The sequence below is a fragment of the Neofelis nebulosa genome, chromosome X (genome assembly GCF_028018385.1).
Source record: "Neofelis nebulosa isolate mNeoNeb1 chromosome X, mNeoNeb1.pri, whole genome shotgun sequence".
NCBI lineage: Eukaryota > Metazoa > Chordata > Mammalia > Carnivora > Felidae > Neofelis > Neofelis nebulosa.
In genome coordinates, this window is record NC_080800.1 from 90,320,675 (window position 1) to 90,340,004 (window position 19,330).

Consider the following 19,330-nt stretch of genomic DNA (forward strand, 5'->3'; position numbering starts at 1 on the left):
TCAGTGAAACCGGCTACCGAGATTGCATTTCAGGCTAACAATTGGCTTCTTAGTTAAGGCATCACAACTGAAAATGGTTATTTCAATAACGGGGGCTGTGGATGAAGGAATACCAACCAACTTCTAAGAATGCTCATCAAAAACTAAAGCGGTGTGCTTTACCACAGCGGCAAGCAGAAGGGATTCAGGCAGTTCCCTTGCAAGCTAGAAAAGGGTTTTTGATTCCTGAACTAGCAGTCTGTCGCTTGTCACCTAAGCTCTGCCATTTTGATATCCAGTGACATCTCGTAGTTTTGGACTATATATTCTGCACCATACTTCTATTCCTCATTTGACATATAGTTTCCTGTTTGAAAAAAAAATTACACACCCACCCACACACATGTGTGGGCATACGCATGCGCGCGCGCGCGCACACACACACACACACACACACACACACAGTTATTATAGTAAAGTGAAGGTAATCTTTCTCCAGAATCATCTGTCATTTTTCCTGGGGATGTCCACACGGACTTCCTACTGATGGTAGGAAGTTCTCTTTGTATGCACCAGGGGAAGAAGACCAGCCTGGCCAACGGGCTGGGCTCTGACGACTGTATCATCTCTAAATGCCATTTTTATAGGTGTGACATAACATCTTACCAACACAGTCAAGGTGTTTCTATCAGAAGTATGTAGTGCAGAAAGACTCCAGTATTGTCCCCAGGACAAACATAATCTGAAATCATGGCAATATATGAACTTTTGTTTCACTAGATTCTCTTTACTATTTTCTTTAAATAGTAGCTAGAATTGCCTCTGGCCAATCATGACTTCTTGAAACCTAAAGCTAACGAATTTAAATTAATATATCATAGACAAATGTCTCTTTTTGGTTAATTGCTCAAAATAAATTTTTTTTCACCTTAAAAAAATACTTAAGAGTAAGGAATTTGTCTCATCTGCTGTTTCACATATAGAAACAATAAAATTTTAGAAGAATATTTCTCTAAATTGCCTTCCCCACCCCAACTTCTCTCCTTTCCATTTAAGTAAATTCTTCTCAAAGGCACTAAATTCTGTATCTGCTCTCTTCCTGATATTTGTTGCTCTTCAAAATGATTTCTGTAGCATATTTGAAAGGTAGCTTGCACTTTCTTAAAACAGTGTTGTAGTTTTGTTTGTAAGTTGATTTTATAAAGTGATGAGGCCATCTCTTCCATGATAACCATCAAAATAGGCATAAATGGTTTCTCACGCTCTGTGACAAGCCCTATCATGGACTTTCGAATGTTCTATACTAGAACTAAAGTTCATATATTTCAACCATGGGAAAAACACACACCTAAGGAGTGAAGATCCACACACTAAGCTCTCATAGCAAAATGAATTTTAGGCAAATTCCAGAGTCATATACAAATACCTGAATTTGATATGAATTGCTCCCAAACTCAGCTATCAAAAATTATCTATCTCACTGAAGAAAACTAAAGAAAAACCTAAATAAAATCCTTAAAAACTGCACAATTTCTTCCATCCACAGTTGAAAGAAGGAGGGAAGAGAAGACAGAAGGGAGGAAGGAGAGATGACAGGGAGGAAGGCAAGAAGGACAGAAAGACAGAAACCTGATTGAGAGAGCAAAGCAAAATCCTACGCAATATTGTGAGGAAAGAAAACCCCAGAAGTTACATATGCTGCAAAAAAAAAAAAAAAAATCAATGACCTAAAATAATAAAACAGAATCTTCTTAACAAATGCCATTTTCCTACCCGTTACCATGATGATCTTAACAGACAATGTCCAAGCTTCATCATGGCAACGGAAACTATCATCATAAAATGGTACAGTAAAAGAGATAGCTAGACCAAGAAGGGGTAGGGTCTCCTGGGAAGAGGTCTGCAGAGAGGCCCAGTGACTGGTTGTGCGGCTCATTGTCAGGAATAATGGTTGTATGGCGGAAGGGGATGCCCAATGCCATTTTGGAAATGATGATGCTGGCGGTGAGCAAGGTATTCAGCATAGCTCAGGGTCATCTTTTCACTACGGTACCTGAAAAAGTCAGGGAAGAGACAAAGTTAACATGAAGAAACAGATGACATACTGAACTCAGAGCTAGGATGGACCTCAGAGATAACCTTACACAACAGGAAAAACAGAGGTCCAGAGACAAGCAAGTGACTCGCCCAATGTCACACAACTAAGTAGCAAGGCTGAGGTCAGAACCCAAGAATCCAAAGTCTGAGTCCAGCGCTCTTTTCTACTCTACCCCTCCTTGTTTGAACTGCTCCTGCTTGACCTCTCCAGTATGATACCACCCACCGCTCCCTTTCTAAAGCTCTCCCGTGTCAGGGGTTCTACAATAACGCACTTCCCTGGTTCTCCCCCGCCCCAGCCCCGTCTCGCAGACTGCTCCTTATCTCTCTATTCCTCCTGCTCCTTCCTGCCTTGTCAGACTTTGCTGTGTTTCTGCCTTCGGCTCTTTTGACCCCATGCTCTGTGTCCCCTCCGTGAGCCCTACCTTTACAACTTCAACCATGACCTCTTGACAGATGATCCCAAGTCACCATCTCTGGCCATGACTTCTGCACGTGTACGTTTTCGGTGACATACCGGACGTTTCTACACAGACACCCCAGGAGGCGCTTCAACTCCAGAATCAGTGCCAAAACGGGGCTCTCCTCCTGTGGTCCCTCCCTGGGTCAAAGGGATTGCCTCGGTCCTTCTTTTCTACATAAAGCCTTGACTTGTTCCTGTTCCTTACTTCTGAATGATGTTACTAAGTCCTGTCATTTCTTGCACGGTGTTTTCTCACCTGTTTCCTCCTTTCTTCTCATCCTCCCGCCACAGCTCTTAGTAAGGTTCCCATTTCACCTCCTTTGGATTGCTCCCACAGCTTCTTGGGTAGCAGTAACGCCTCCTAATTTTCCTGTTGCCTATTCCAGTCTTACGCCTTCGCCAAATCCATGTGCTTAAAACCCTTCAATGGCTACTAACTGCCTGTAGAATCAGGTCTCAATTTCTTCATCTGGAACTCAAGACCCTCCGTCATATGACCCAACCCACCTTCTCGGCCGTGTTTTGCTCTAATGACCACCTCCTTACAGATCTATTTGAAAGACCAGCCGCATCTTACTGTTGAACATTCCTCAGAACTTGCCTCGACTCACTAAATTAATCCCTCCCCCCGTCCCTCAAAGAGTCTACCCATTCTTCAAGCCCAGCCTCAAAACTATATCCCTCCTGGAATATTCCTCTTTCCCTACTGTATGATCTCATACCACCCATCACATTCTGCCTTATATTAATAATTATTCTTGTGCATGCCCTTCTATTCTCCTAGGCTGAACCCGGGGAAAGCAGAGAGGAAGGCATTTTCAAATCTGTAACTCCTCAGAGCTGAGAAAAGTCCGTTTTTAGACTGCAGGCATTCAGTGTGGTTTTACGGAATTGAAACAAATGGAAACAGCAATCCATTTTCCTAAAATGTTGGGTATTTAAAAAAAAAAGTATCCTTATAATCCCACGTAGAAATGTATTTGGCATTTGTAAGTCTAGCTCAACTGTGATTTCTAGTAAGCTTTCACGGTAGACTTCTATCGCTGCCCACATCCTAACATTAAATTCAAATTTAAGGACTGCTTAGCAGAATCCGGGGCTTCTGCTAAGCCATTCAAAAGCTAGCCAATCGCTAATTCAGGTGACTTTCATCTATAATGTAGTTGAAAAAGGCTCAGAGGGCTTGCTCATGTAAAGCCAGAGTAATCGCAGACAGCTAGAGATGGGAAGGATGGGTTCGTACATCATACAGGCCCTACTGCCCACCAGAGTTCACTGTATCCACCCTCAGTCCGGCCCTGCCATTCATTTCCATTCTGTTTCAGAAAAGAGAAGCAAGTAAGAGAGACCAAAGAAATCAAAGGGTTATAGACATACGCATCAAAATGTCCTGGTTAGCCTTGCGCTAGAAAATGCCTTCTGTACCTGGTCAGTTTTATGGTTTTCCTGAATTCATTAGTAATCGGAGCTTTGTAGCCTCCTTTCCTCAGCAAGGAGTCTATGGTCTGAATATGGTCCCATCCTGTGGAGAGCAGACCAGATAAAATACCAGTCAAACACATGCAACAAGCACTTTCGGTTAAATACAAAACGACTCTGCAGACGGCAGCTATCACTGTCACCAAATGCCATCATGTCCTTTGGTCCTAAAAACAATCACACAGAAGGGCTACGGTCTCCTCCTGTACGGAAGCACATCTACCATCACACACCTTAAATTCTAGCTACCCATGATGGCCAACAACATTAGTTTGTTTGTTTTTTTTTAATCTCAAAGACCAGAAATCTAAAAGGCTGGCCATAACTGCTCAGTCATGTCTAGGTAGCAAACCACGGACACCGTACTCCCCTCTAACAGTGACACCTCTAAAAGGGAGGGAAAGGCCTAAATGTCATTCTGCCAAGTCAGCAGTAATTCAGACTCCCACACTAACTCATGGTAATTATTGTTCTTAATGGTATCTTCTGTGGTCAGTCAAGTGTTATTTGTGTGAAGTATTCAGAGGCATTTTTATTGGTTCTGACATGGGATGGTATACTAATATCCGAGGCCCTCTCTCTTCTGTAAGCTTTACGAAGCCAACAGAACTACAGGATTAAGACATTTTCGACAGCAACCCAAATAAATCTTCAGATAGCTGTCTTCAAATCTAACTCTCCTGTCTTGGGGATGGGGGGGGCAAAGGGGGGGGGGGAAATCTAATGATATTAGACTTTACTGTGATGTATCTCACATTTATATGAAACAAACGTGAGAAAACCAAATGACAGATGCTTTCTGATGAGAAAAATAAGCTCCATAAGATAAAGAAATATTCATTTCAACTAACATGAGATTGGAATTCAGTAGTGGCTAGAAAGGACCAGATACTACAGAGTGAAGACTTATTTTGTGTTACAGTGGTGGTTCATAAAGGTGTGTGCTACATCTGCAAAAACAAAAAAACTTTTGATTAGGAAGCGCAGAGCAGGCATATCAGACACTAATACTTCATTTAATCTCAGTGCTCCAGATCTTAATGGGAAACCTACAATGCTAATAGTAGCAAATGAGTAACAGGCAACCACCTAAGAATGAAACATTTGATACTGACAATGAACTGAGTGGCTGGCTGACTGTCAAACAAAAGGCTTGTTTGTGCCAAAAGGCTATACAGCACAATGGAATATGGGAATATGGCACTTCAAATTCGTAGCAAGCCATCGCCTAAGAATAAAACCCAAAGTTTACAAATCTTTGCTTTTGTGAAAGTACACTGTTGTGTGTTTTTGCTATCAAACTTTAGTGCAGGGACTCGACTCCTGTGTGAGGAATTCACCAATTTCATACAGACATTGCAGTGGCAGTGATGGAAGAATCACTTCTTATGATTTGACACTGATCAATTATCAGACATAACTGCAAGGTCAGATATCGCATTGCAATTTGTATATGTGTTCAAATTCTTCACCAGATCATACGAAATAAAGTACAACAATGACCTTGCTCCTTTGCAACCTCCGGTAGGTAGGTGGCGGTGCGTTTTGATCCTTTTTCATTGATGAATTCTATTCTAATGCCATGTACACCCACCTGAAAGAAATTGGCAGTTTTATTAGTACAGTCTTCTTCATAGAAACAGAAAGAAAAAGTTATAATTTAACTCTCAAGAGAATGCAATCTTCCTTTCCCCTTGTTTTTAGAAGGGCCTATCATTTTTCTCTTTCCAAAGCCCTGACTTTGGGTGTGAGGGCCGGTATGATGGCCACGGAGACAGAAAACATCGATTTATGTGTGCCCAACATGTGTTGGGCTATGCTACTCTGTTTGGAACCGGAACACCCATTCTGGGGCTTGTATGTAGAATGAGACAGCCGGTGGCAAGAATCCTGCCCCTGCTCCCAAACTGTGGCTCATGACAGTAAGGAACTAGACCAAGGAAGCTGACTCCCAAGAGACAGCAGATACACATCCTCTTTTCAGGTACAGTCGCCACTTCAGATTCAGTTCTGAAACTTGTGGGGTTGCTGACTCCCTTCCCAAACTGTTGAGTCTCTTTAAAACCTTGAGTTGTATGTAGATGAGCAAACCCAGGTAAGAGTGAAAAAAGCCAACCACCACCAGATCCGACATCATCACCCCATTCCATATGATATCTCTAAGATATATGTCATGGCTTACGGTGGGCCTGTGGCAAGCCCTCACTGTCTGTCTACATCATTACCCTTACATGCTACTGCTAAATTTACGAGTGATAGGGATTTCAAATCGCTTTGGGGCAGGGCATTTTTGCAGTTCCTTATCTATTAACACAGAGACCACTATAACTCTATGTGAAGCATGCAGACTTTTGGCGATGCCTTAAGAGAAGGGGTTCTCTGAGTGTGGGCAATTTCTGGCTAATGTTTTAAGAAAGTAATATACTTTTTCTCTGATTAGCATCTCGTCAGAAGGAATCTGTCTTTCCCCCTCATATCCTGCAGACTGGTATACAGAACTGAGGATCACGGGAGTTTCTTCTTTGTAAATGCTGATAGTAAAAATGAAATTTCAAAAGTATAACAACTCCAGTCCATTCTCCCAAACCTACAGTCGCTTTAGATCAATGGTCCCCCAGTGGAGTGTAAGGTCACCCAAAGGACTGGAGGGAGGATGTAAGACCAGGAAAACATTTTTATCCAGTAAAGAAGATTCTTTTCAGAGCAGGTGAGTGAAGTCATAGACCTGGGCTCTTTCCATCGATATGCATGTTGAGGTCTAGAAGAAGAGCAGGAGTCCCCGAAAACCTCTTTTGCTTGTTCTGCCCTTAGCCTGAAGTTTCCCAGTTTCTCAGGGAAGCAGAAGTCCTCTGAAAAAATCCATTTTGTCCTTTCCCCGGGGCCTCTTCACACATCCATACATTACAATCTGCCAGATCTTCTGAGAAGTTTGTTTTATGAAAGGCTATCTGTGTGGTGATTTCTTCTATTTAATATCAGTGTTCTTATGAATCTCCTTCTGCTGAAAATGCACTCAGGGCAGCTGTTTAGAAACTAACACAATAAGGCCTCCCATAACCTGTGGGAAATGACTGTGGACAGCTGAGAAGAAATATGAGGCTTAGCTATCAGGCATTTCCAGGATAAAGGACATCTACTAATCTCCCCAGTGTCTGACACGGTACTGACACAATGACAAATTTGCAACAGTTTCTGTATACGGACTTTCTGATCTGTGACTTTGAAGTCTCTTTCCTTCAACATGATCGGCTCCGTCGTAACTTGTTTTTAAAAATATACAGCAGAAGTAGCTTGTGCTCCCGTCCTTCACTGCAGTGAATCTTTGACTCAATTTATCAAAAATCTGTCATGTTAAAATGGGAAAGAATTTTGGTGTTTATTAAGGTGTCTAACCAAAACCGTGAGAGGAAGAAGAAGGTTTCGCTATTTGTGAGATGAGAGTGTTACACAAAATCATGGGTATTTAACTGGTATGGGGCGGGGGGAATGGGAGCCGTGAAGTTTATCAGAATCTCAGAAGGTTTCATGCTTCAGCAAGTATAGTTTGGAAAAAGAACAACTCTGCAGGTGATTTTTATTCTAGGTTAACTAGAAAGCCTCTAATAATCGGTTTAGCTCTGACAGATTGTGGCTGGGTATTGAAAAAAAAAGTGATTTAGGCAAATTGGAGGTGATTTAGACACTTAAATCCTTTCTTCACAGGAGTGCATTGTGTTTTTTAACAAAAATTTCAGAGAGTTTTAAGCCTAGTAATTTAACAATTAAAGGTGATTACGACCAGCTGCATGGTGTATGAACGGTATCTCACTAAAGCTTATATATGTGTGTGTGTAGATACATTTACAGATATATATTTACATATTTATATATATATGACTATGTAAGTAGAAAGAAAGAGGTGACAGAGGTTAAGACTGAATTGGAAAGACATGCTGACCAAGATAAAAATGACTCGTTTACTTCTGTATTTTCAGAAGGGCCCACCATTGAACTTAATGTGACCAAAAAAATAATCAAACTTCTCCCATTTAGAATTAGTACATTTACAATTTTTAGTTCTTTTCTGTGTTCCTAGGATTCTGAACAGTTGAAAGTATCTGTAAATTGAAATGTAAGTATGGTGATTTTAAAGTGAACCTTTTGTGAGAAGTAACTTATTTCATAGGTAAAAAAAAAAAAAAAAATACTCCAGAGTGACAGAAATTCAAAACCACAGTGACTCATTTCTTCAACCGTTGGAATCCAGGAGAATGGCAATAATGTTCTGACCAGAATCAAAGCATAATAGCTTTTTGTCACCTGTTGAGCAACAGCATTTTCCTTTACTCCCAGAACCACAGACGCCACCAAAGAGTCATACTGCGCAATCAAAACCGGGGAGTGGAACATGGCCTGCTGTGGAGAATGACCAAATGTGGCCAACCCGTGGAAATCAGTGGCTTTGCAAATTAATTCCTTTCGGCTGCAATGAGCGTGAAAACTAATCCCGTATTGTTTTGAGGGAGGAATGTGTCACCAGCTACGACTCCAAAATGCAACCCTCATATCGTAATAATCAAACATGATATTTGTATGATAATCGAATCCTCTGTTAGACTGGAGAATCCTTCGGCCTAGCTGCATCCCCAGAGACAAAGGCTATAGTGGCAATGATCAGCTAGAGAAGAGATCAGCTCACCAGGGTACTGAGATTCCCTACAGCAAACTAAAACTCTACCTCAGCATTGTAGTTAACCTTCCGTTTCAGGGATGAATAAGGAGGCAGCACCGGGGAAACCTTATGTCACCCCTAGTACCCCTAACATACACCCAACTGCCACTGCCCGAAGTACAGCCAGGTGGACAAAAACTGGGGACTTGCAAATCGAGCCTTATGGGAGTCAAATGTTATTAGAAGGTTTGAGGAAAAAAAATGCTTTCAAGGTCCATCAGCTGTGATAATGTCCTTTTAATCAAGACTGTACTTTTGCTAAGCAAAGCTATAAATCAATTCGAATGGTAGTAAATGAAATGTAGGACTTATAGATAAGAGGATATGGAATTAAACAGAGCCATATCTGTGTGTGCCGAGAGGAACATTAAGGCCAGTTCAACAGACTCCTATTGCATGCTAAAAAGAAAGTCCTATTTGTTCGGAACCGTTCCATAGCGAGTGATTTTTATTAATGCCATTATACATTCTTTCGTTTTTAACATCGCCCAGAAAGATTAAATATCAAGATTAATGTTGAGACCCTAAAATGTATCTTGATTAGTCTAGAGCTGATTATTCACCTGGCCCCGTCCTCCTTCCTCCCTTGTCCATGCCGCTTTTTGTTCACTCCTCTGTCAGAGAGCATGTGGGCCCAGAGAGAGAGATACATGCAAATTAATCAATTTTGCTACATAGCAAAAGGTTTCATAGGAGAAGAGATTATAAATAATGGCTAAAATGAAGCTTCTAGACTGTCTGCAGCTTTCATTTATCCTTGTTATCTGGTCCCTTGTTAGAAATGTGGCTTCATTTAAAACTATTATCCTCTAATGCAGCGACTCTCAACACAGGAGCATTTAAAAAGTGCCCCCTCCTACCCCATTATGACACATGTCCATATTTTGCTCCTCACAACTGCACAAAGTTCGATACACCTTAGTCTGTCTGTAAGGCAAGTGTAATCCACCAGCAGCACTACCAAAGGGCCTCACTTGTACTCGCAAGGCTGATCAGCAAGCCAACAATCTGGATATGCTAAACCATAAGAAGGAGTCATCTGGCTAAAAGCATCAGCGAGCATAAAGCGTGCTCTGGCTAAATCAGGTAGGCTCCATGCAAGCCGGGGATCATTTGGATCCACAATTACCTCCACAGTCCTGACCCTCAAAGCTAAATCTGCCCCTGAACACATCCCGGCCAATAAAACCAATCACCTCCTCAGGTTCATCCTGCCTTAGCAAATGCCACAGTTAGCCCCAAATGTTGGGTCTTAGTGACCAAATGTTGGGTTTCCTTGTAACACTATGGCCCTAACTTAGTCCACTGATTTTCAGTGGATTCACTTGAATTAAAAAAAAAACAAACATATATATATATATATATATATATATATATATATATATATATAATGTATATATGTATATATTTAAAAATATATATGTATATGTGGGTATGTATATATGTATATATACATAACATGTGGGTATATATATGTGTGTATGTGTGTGTGCGCATGTATGTGTGTGTGTGCATAGATATATAGATAGATAGATATTCAGGAAGTCAAGGAATTGAAAGTGCTTTGACCAGATCTTTGTTCCTGATATCATTTGGCAAAATATGCTTTGCAATTAACAAAACAGCCAGTCACTGGTCATTCACATAAGACTGACCTGCCAGGCTCAATATGCCAGTTCCATTGAACTGAATAAAAGGACTCTGTTCCTAATGAGAGAAGCTCAGGATATTTGGCACACCCTCTAACCTTTAGAGGCTGGCATCATAGGAGACACACATGCTCTTTCATGAAACAGCCCATGGTACCACGGACAGAAACAAGCACTGCATTGGACAGCCCATGGGTCTGACCCAGAGTCTCGAGTTTCTTATATTCTTGGGAGAAAAAAGCCATATGTGGTATTTCTCCTAAAAGCCCCAAAACCACAATGCCACACATTCCACTCTTTCCCTCATAGCCCTACAGAGGCTTCTGGACGCCTCCAGCTCAGCCTTCTGAAGACAGTGACTCTTCCTTCTCTCAGTGAAAACAAATTCACCATAAAAAAGGAAAATATTCCATTAATTCTTGGTCCTACTTTATGTGTATCATCTTGAATAATTCTCACTGGGGCAGGAAAAATTAAGATTTTAATCATAAAGGTTGATGATGATTTGTACAAATCCTAATGAATCACTTTCCTCAATCCTGATCCTAAAAACAACAAAAAAAGTAGATGACATATTATCCAGATCTGCGCATCAAATCCTCAGAGTTGTGAATCTGCACTACTTCAATCCACCCACCAATTTCAGAAGTACGTCTGAAATTTGGAAGGTGCCCATCTGATTAATAATGAACGCTTAAAAATTGTTAGCAATTAACACTTCAGAGTCTGGCCAAATCATACATCTTAAAAATAGCATTGTTGCAAATCATTTTTTTAACTCAGTTTTACTTCTGTAAACCTCAACAATCATAAACATGGATTTGTTTTTCCTGTTTATAAAAAGAGTATACACATATTACCGGGGGGGGGGGGGAAATCTCTTTAGAAAGGTACGAAAGAGAAAATAAAGATGTTCTGCAATCCTAGGACCACCTAGGAACAACTCTTGCCTTAGTGACTTGAAAAATAATGTCCTGGGGTGCCTGGGTGGCTCAGTCAGTTAAGCATCTGACTTCAGCTCAGGTCATGATCTCACGGTTTGTGAGTTCGAGCCCCGCGTTGGGCTCTGTGCTGACACCTGGGAGCCAGGAGCCTGCTTCAGATTCTGTGTCTCCCTCTCTCTCTGCCCCTCCCCTGCTCTCTCGCTCTCTCTCTCTCTCTCTCTCTCTGTGTCTCTCTCAGAAAGAAACATCAAAAGAATTTTTAAAAAGAAAGAAAGAAAAATAATGTTCTGAACCAACTAAGACAACATCACGGACTAACCTGTTAGGCCATTTTTTATTTTATTTTTTATATTTTTTAATTTACATCCAAGTTAGCATATGGTGCAACAATGATTTCAGGAGTAGATTCTTTAGTGCCCCTTACCCATTTAGCCCATCCCCCCTCCCACAACCCCTCCAGCAACCCTCTATTTGTCTCTTATGTTTTGTCCCCCTCTCTGTTTTTATATTATTTTTGCTTCCCTTCCCGTATGTTCTTCTGTTCTGTGTCTTAAAGTCTTCATATGAGTGAAATCATATGATATTTGTCTTTCTCTGACTAAGTTCACTTAGCATAATACCCTCTAGCTCCATCCACGTACTTGCAAATGGCAAGATTTCATTCTTTTTGATTGCTGAGTGATATTCCATTGGATATGTATACTAGCCTGTTAGACCGTTTTTAATCCATCAGTTGACCCATGTCTATAGCTGCCCTTGTTTTCAAATCTCCTTTAAGTGAGATGCTTTTAGAAATGGAAGAAATACTAGAAAAGTTGGTCAAAAAGGATAACCGATTGCAAAGCTATCATTCGGGCACAAGTAACCTTTTAATATATTCTACCCTGAAAATTCTGCTTTGTCGTCAACCTCAGCTGAAGTTATTTTTTTTTACTGTTATTTTGTGAAAGCAACCACAAAGGTCTCCTTGACCAAAATGCATATGTACTGCTCTTTTCTAAAATCCCTGCAAATTAGTCACCTGTAGATTTAGAAATTAGTTCAGTCTCCATGGACTGATTCTTGGCTTTCGCAGAGCTTACCAAAGGACCAATTAGTGCCAATTTTGATTCCTGTAGGAGCCTCGGACATCTTGTCTATCAGGAATGCAAGCCTGCCAATTTATTTCACAAAAGCCACTGAAAAATCTGATAACATCTATTTTAACTAATAACAGACACACAGCTCTAAAATACCTGAGCTAGCTAATAATCACCCCCATGAACTTTTAAAGAATTAGCTAAGATTTTAAATAAAGCATGGCTAATGAGGAGGTGCTTTGAAAAGCTGTGAAGCCAAACATGTTTATAGATCATGTGCAATGAAAGAAACTGTTCTTAAGGTTTTGCAGACATGCAGTGACAGCTCAGTGTACAAGTAAGGAAAAAAAAAACCAATTCTCTGTAATGATTAATTATAATGAGCATTCCTTAAAAATTGAACATCCTGAAGCTTTCCAAGGAAAGTTCAGGCAACACAGGTGACCTTTAAATAAAAAGCCTGCTTTTCATCAAAAGTTAGAAAAATGCATTCCTACCATTTTTAAGGGGATGAGGAAGGGAGTGAATTTACAGGCAAAGAGAACTCAAGTCAAGAAATTTTCTTAAAATCCAGACATGTGAATCAGTGTGCTTTTCAAAGGCTGTGGAAGAAAAACATCTCTTGGCAAAGACTTAATATGAAAAAATGTTGTTTGCCTGATAAGAGACAGAAAAATCTTATACAGGTTAGAACTGTACATGGAGTATGGGACTCGATACAGTTTTACTCAGGCTACAAAAGAGATTTGTTCCTAAAAGGTTACATATGTGTTGAATTTATGTAAATGGATTAATCTTGAAGTCACCAGGAAGGCCTTAAGGAAACTCTATAGTGAGTCCTTCTGCAAAGCAAAATATCTTTGTCAAGTGAACAGTCACTCCCTAATATATTTACCTCATTTAGATTTATAAATGTAACGTTGACTTAAAACAGGGGATGATGCAGTAATAAAATGTAGCATTAGCTGTTTAGGATAGTATTCTTCCGAAAGAGAAATCTTTGGTGGAAAGGAAATCTAGAATGTACAGCTTCAAAAACTGGACTGTTGTTCACCTTTGTTGCCACCCTCCCATTTTAAAAGGTAGGGCTCTGTTATGACTTCTAAAGGGCTAGTGGTGATTCATTCTCTGGTAGTAAAATCAAACAGAAGCCATTTTGAAAAGGGGGGTGATCACAGCATCAAACGGAGGTCAGCCTCCGGAGAGACCTTAGGTATTATTTAGTCCAACTTTTCTAGCATCCTGGTGAGGAAACAGAGATCCAGGGAGGAGCAGACTATAATGCAACTACTAGGAGGGAAAAGGCTGGAAGGGTCTGTGGCTTTGGGGGAAGAAGCAGGAAAATGTCCCCCCCTCAACCGACACGCTGGGAGAAAAGCAGGAAGCAAGTGGAGGAGGCCTGACGACAGACGACACCGTGCACGCCCATTTCACCAACGGTACCAATAGCTACAGGAAATTTCCATGCATCAAATCACCTTCTAGAAGTTACTTTACTTTGTTTGGTTTGCTTCCCCACTAGACTTCTAATACACAGAAGTGCTGATTCACAGCAAATGCTTTACTAGATGGCCAGGAAGCTTGAAGCATTCCCTTCCCAATGTTCCACGGCACTTGAAAATAATGTTTCAAGTACAGCATCAGGACAAAGACTAAATTATTGTAACAATAGTGGCACATCTTATACAAAAATCTCAATGTCCCTGAGAAATACAAAGCATATATATATATATATATATATATATATATATATATATATATATATATAAGCAAAGCATGGTTATATCATAGTTAGGGAAAAATAATGAGGGGGAGGTAGAGAGAACATATCCAATGAGAAGCCGTTTCATTTCAACATGAGTCATGCGAAACATCTGTGTCTGAATGGGAACTCTGTTTTCAGCAGTACATTGAATGGAGCTAGAAAAATGTAAACCTTTAAGGGGGGGAAGGGAGGGTGAGAAGGAGATCGTGACCTTCTAAAATATATGAGAGATAATGACAATAGCCAATTTACTCATCTGTTTACGCCTGTGAAGGTGATTACAAAAGTACGATGTTATTAACTGCAAACAAACACGTCAGAAATGGAGCTGTGATCGCTCAGAAGGTGTGCTTTTTAAAGTGAAGTACACCACTCTGAGTACCGGGAGTCTCACGCTGAGTACCAGGACTCTAACAAGCTCACCCACAATGACAGATAAGTTTTGGTACTTTAGGAACAGAGCGAGACTAGGGGCTTGGGGTCTAGCTCTATACTCTGGGGATAGGTTTTTGGTATCAGACTAGAATCATGCTGGCCAGCCCCACACAGCATGGGTTGATTTCATGTAAGTGCTGGGTGCTAAAAAGGAACAGTCCACGATCCAAGTGACAGCGGTATACAGAGTTGAGGTATCAGTGATCCAGGGAGCTAGATATAACAAAAAGCGCCTTATGGTTTGTGAAAACGTTACTAATCTATTGAAATATGAGCTAACGGTCTACTTTAGAATTCTTCCTCATGCCTTCAACATGGAAGCACAGAAATAAAGGATGCTTGACTATAATCTAGAAAATACTTTGTCTTTTGTCAGCAAACTGCTACATGAGCTCCTGCAAGATCACTGGTTATATACCGGCTTATACAAGTTCTCCTACAAGCAAAAAAGCTTACTCATTTATATCATCTTGAAAATGACACACTTAGAGTTCACCCCTTAGGTCAGACTGCAGCTGTTGTAATGTCATTGGTTTGATATCCTTTCAGATCTTGAAAAACAAACATGGCTCCCAAATGGTATAACTATACATGTTCTAGCCTGTACATTATTTTCAAGGACTCCAACATACTGCCTGAGCGTTTCTTTCTTTCTGAAGTACCATGTCTGCCCATCATCCTGTCATTCAGAATTAAGAGAATCCTGTCAACTGAAGAACACAGAACAATGGTAATAAGTTTTTGTGTTCAAACACCAGGCAGATCACTTCAGATTTCACCCTAGGGGAGCAATTTTCCTCATTTAACAGCCATTTTCACCTCACAGATAGATATTTCAATTTATCAGTTAATGAATTTTTCCCCCATATCATTTACTCTTCATCCTTCTCATACATACCTACCAGGGCAATAAGTACACCACAATGGGGACAAGAATGAGCATTTCTCAGAAGGGTGGGGCCAGAGTTCCAATTTGTCTTTATGGTCTTTGAGGATGGTTTTGTTGGTTTTTAAATCACTACACAGATTCCTTGACAGGCCACCTACAGACACTCATTTTACATGTTAATTATTATTTGAGGATATATAACATGGAAGCATCACCGATCATTCTGTCAATTCAACACTGACTCGAAGTTAATTACATCTACTTGTGAAACCATTTATCAAACGTCCCTCACAGTATCAAAGAGAAGCATTCTAGCCTCTAAAACCACGTCCGATTGATGTAAATCCCACCTTCTTATTAACTTCCATTATAAAATTAGAGACATGTAACCAAAACAGAGGTCCCAAACAGGCTCAGTTAAAAACCACGGATGAAGAAAAAGAGGAGGGCAGTAGCTGGCTCTGTGGTAGCTCACTTGTTTCCTCATCATTTGAAAATTAGGTGGCTATTACCACCGGTCACGTCCCTCGTCTTCATGACCACAGGGGTGTCTCTCTTGTTACTGAAGTTACTCACCTCTATGCTTTGGGACCTCTAGACTTAGCCCTCTTCCGGCTTTGATCTGGGCATTTGCGCCCCTTTAATTAGGAATTCGATTGCAGTAACACGCTTCACCGGTGGGGGTCAACTCTCCAACTGCCCTTCTACCAGAAAAGCCCTATGTTAGAGGCTTCTGCTTATATAAAACATATTCGTTACTGATCTTTGACTTAAAAGTTCTCTATTAAAATTCTGTAATCATCTCCTGTTTCCCCCTGTGGCATAAACATATGCAGCTCTTTGCAGTTCAGGTTAAATTTAGATACTTATGGTGAATATGAGATTTCATTCTTGGAAGAAAAGGGATACCTATTTGACAGTGGGAAATTTCTCCAAGTGAAACGTATGCTTTCATAATATAGACTGACCCCCTTGTAAAGGAAATTTGCAATACAAGTAATTAACTTATATATAAAGATAAACCATAGACAAAGGCTTTCCCACAATCCTTTTTAATAATGACTGTATATTCGACATGGCCTCAATTACATGAATATGCACATTTATTGATACAAAGACACAGAAAAATAATTTAAAGAAATATTCCAAAATGTTAACAGTAGTTATCTCAGAACGGCATAATTACAAATGGCTTGCCTTAATTTATAATTTTGGAATTTCCAAAGTTTTCTTGTTCAATAAATTAGAATCACTGTACTATTATGGACAACAGGTTTAAATGTGTATGTGCATAGGCATATATGCCTTTTTATTCTGGTAAAATACACATAATATGAAATTTACCATTTTCACCCTTCTTAAGTGTACAATTCAGTGGCAGCAAGTACATTAACAATGTTGTACAGCATCCAGTTCCATAACTTTTTCGTCACCCTGAATGGAAACCCTGTACCCATTAAACGCAGCCTCTCCCCCAACCCGTGGCCACCACTAATGTGCTCTCTCTATGGAGGTGACCATTCAGGGTATTTCATATAAACAGAACCACACAGTATGCGGCCCTTTGTGCTTAGCTTCTTTCCCTTAGCATAACGTATCTAAGGTTCCTCCATGTGTCACTACTTCATTTCTTTTTCTGGCCGAATAATATTCCATTGGATGGATATACTGCATTTCGTTTATCCATTCATATGTTGATATACATTTGTCTTGTGTCAATACCTTTTGGCTATTATGAATAGTGCTGCTATAAACATCTGTGTACAAGTTTTTGTTTCAACATCTGTTTTCATTTTTGGGGGGAGGGTATATACCTAGGAGTGCAAATGGCTTGACACATACTTTTTTAAAAATGCTTTTAATTCTACTTTGGTATTCTGTATTTCAAGTAACCAGTGTCTTTCCAGAATTATTAAGGATAACCCTTATGACAGCATCCCCATAATAATACCATACCATTTTTAATCACTGACTATGGTATATTTTTTTAAGCCCAAATCACATTCTTGTACTTAAAAAAATATAATTTTCACCTTTACTCTTTGGGAACAAATTTCTCTTATGCTAAATACTTCAAGCTATGATGAACTAACTAAAAAGGACAGTCTATTCCTCCAGGCATAGCCATTCTGACAGTCCCTAATTCACTTTCAAATACCTGTATGTTACAAGTACAAATATACATGTATTTTTGTTGTTATTAGTTTAACCAGAAGGTTATCAGTAAACAGATGTCAATATTTAAGCCTTAAGGAATGCATTAAATATACAATATACAGGGGCGCCTGGGTGGCTCAGTCGGTTAAGCGTCCAACTTTGGCTCCGGTCATGCTCTCATGGCTCCTGGGTTCAAGCCCCATGTCGGGCTCTGTGCTGACAGCTCAGAGCCTGGAGCCTGCTTCCCATTCTGTGTCTCCCTCTCTCTCTCTCTGCCCCTCTCCCACTTACACATTGTCTCTCAAAAATGAATAAACGTTAAAACAATTAAAAATAAAACAAATATACAATATACAGCGTATGAAGGTTAACTTTAGCTGTAGACCATACTTGACATGGGCTAAAGAAGAGGGTGGTGCACTGTGCACCTGCCCGTAGTGATTTAACTACTATTGGATTCTCCCATTTTTCCTTCCCTCCAAAAGACATGCATGCATATTTATACAATATACATTCATGCCATACACATGCACAATCGCGCATGTGCAAACCCCCACACACTACAACTGTACTTCCAAACTCAGTGATAGCAAATAAGAGTAGGAGTGGTTTTGTAGCTCAGTCATCCCTTAGATTTCAGGCTTGTCCCCGTTATCGCTTCTACCCCTACCCCTACACACATGGCACTCTGCAATTCAGAAAGCAGAAATAAAATTCTAGCTAGAGAAGAGGAAGGAGTAGCCTTCAAACATTCAAAGAACCACCCAAATTTTAATATTTGTTAATAAGTGAGGGATATAATTTGGGATCATTTAAAACTAAAACACTGGGGAATGCTCCTGTGATATTGGTAGACTTCTCTTTAAGAAAAATTCAAACAGGAACGATGAACTTCTAGAAAACAATCAATTAGGACATTTTAATGCTATGAAAGGTTTTACACCATCCACCTTGGCTCCGATCAACAGTAGCGACTGATTTTATTTTTTCCTTTACAAAAAAAAAAAAAAATCCCCAAATGCTTTCATATTCTGATAATACTCCAAAAAAACCCCATGTACTACAAAACTCAAAAGGAACTCTTTTGTCCTACTCTCTGCAGAATGTCTTTTTAACAGCTCAGGTATAACAACAATAATTTATATCATAGAGATTTTGTCCAATGAAGATTAGGAACTTTATAAATGTCACATTCTATAGGTGGAAAACTGAATGGCAGTGGAATAAGTTGTCCCAAGTCTCACAAGGAATCAGGGCAAAGCCAAAAATAAAATTCAGGTCCCATCAATTATCAAGACAGTGATCTGTCCACAAGGAAAAGTATCTCAGTTACCATGGCAGGTGGCCATTCTAAAAAGGCAGAAAAATTAAAACGTGTTCTACCGTAAAGATATAATCCCGGCATTCATGAGTGTTTATGTGAGAGGATGCTACGTGTATCACTGCAGTCCCATTGTTTCACTCTTGGAGTACTTATTTCTTTACGCTTTGTGCATACTTCTTTTTCTCTGCTTGTAGACTATAAGACACTTTATGGTGGGGACCAAATCTGAGGACTTTTGTGTATGTAGCACAGTGCCTTGAATGTAGTATGCATTCAGTAATGTGTGCACATTTGTGTGTGAAATTTCATGGAAATATGGTCAACTATCTCCTCCCAACCACCAAAACAAATCGTAGTGA

At 40.0% G+C, this 19,330-nt stretch overlaps 1 protein-coding gene across 3 annotated transcripts in view; it reads right to left on the minus strand.

The window, feature by feature from the left end:
• Positions 1-397: 397 nt before the first annotated feature.
• The window catches only part of AMMECR1 (AMMECR nuclear protein 1), a 109,015-nt gene continuing 90,082 nt past the window's right edge, over positions 398-19,330 (minus strand). For all 3 annotated transcript variants that reach the window (XM_058712376.1, XM_058712374.1, XM_058712375.1), the window contains 3 exons: positions 5,522-5,612; positions 3,965-4,061; positions 398-2,032 (listed from right to left, as the gene is read on the minus strand). In XM_058712376.1, the coding sequence (XP_058568359.1) occupies positions 1,918-2,032; positions 3,965-4,061; positions 5,522-5,612 (303 nt within the window). In that variant the 3' untranslated portion in view covers positions 398-1,917. The remainder of the gene's footprint in view (positions 2,033-3,964; positions 4,062-5,521; positions 5,613-19,330) is intronic.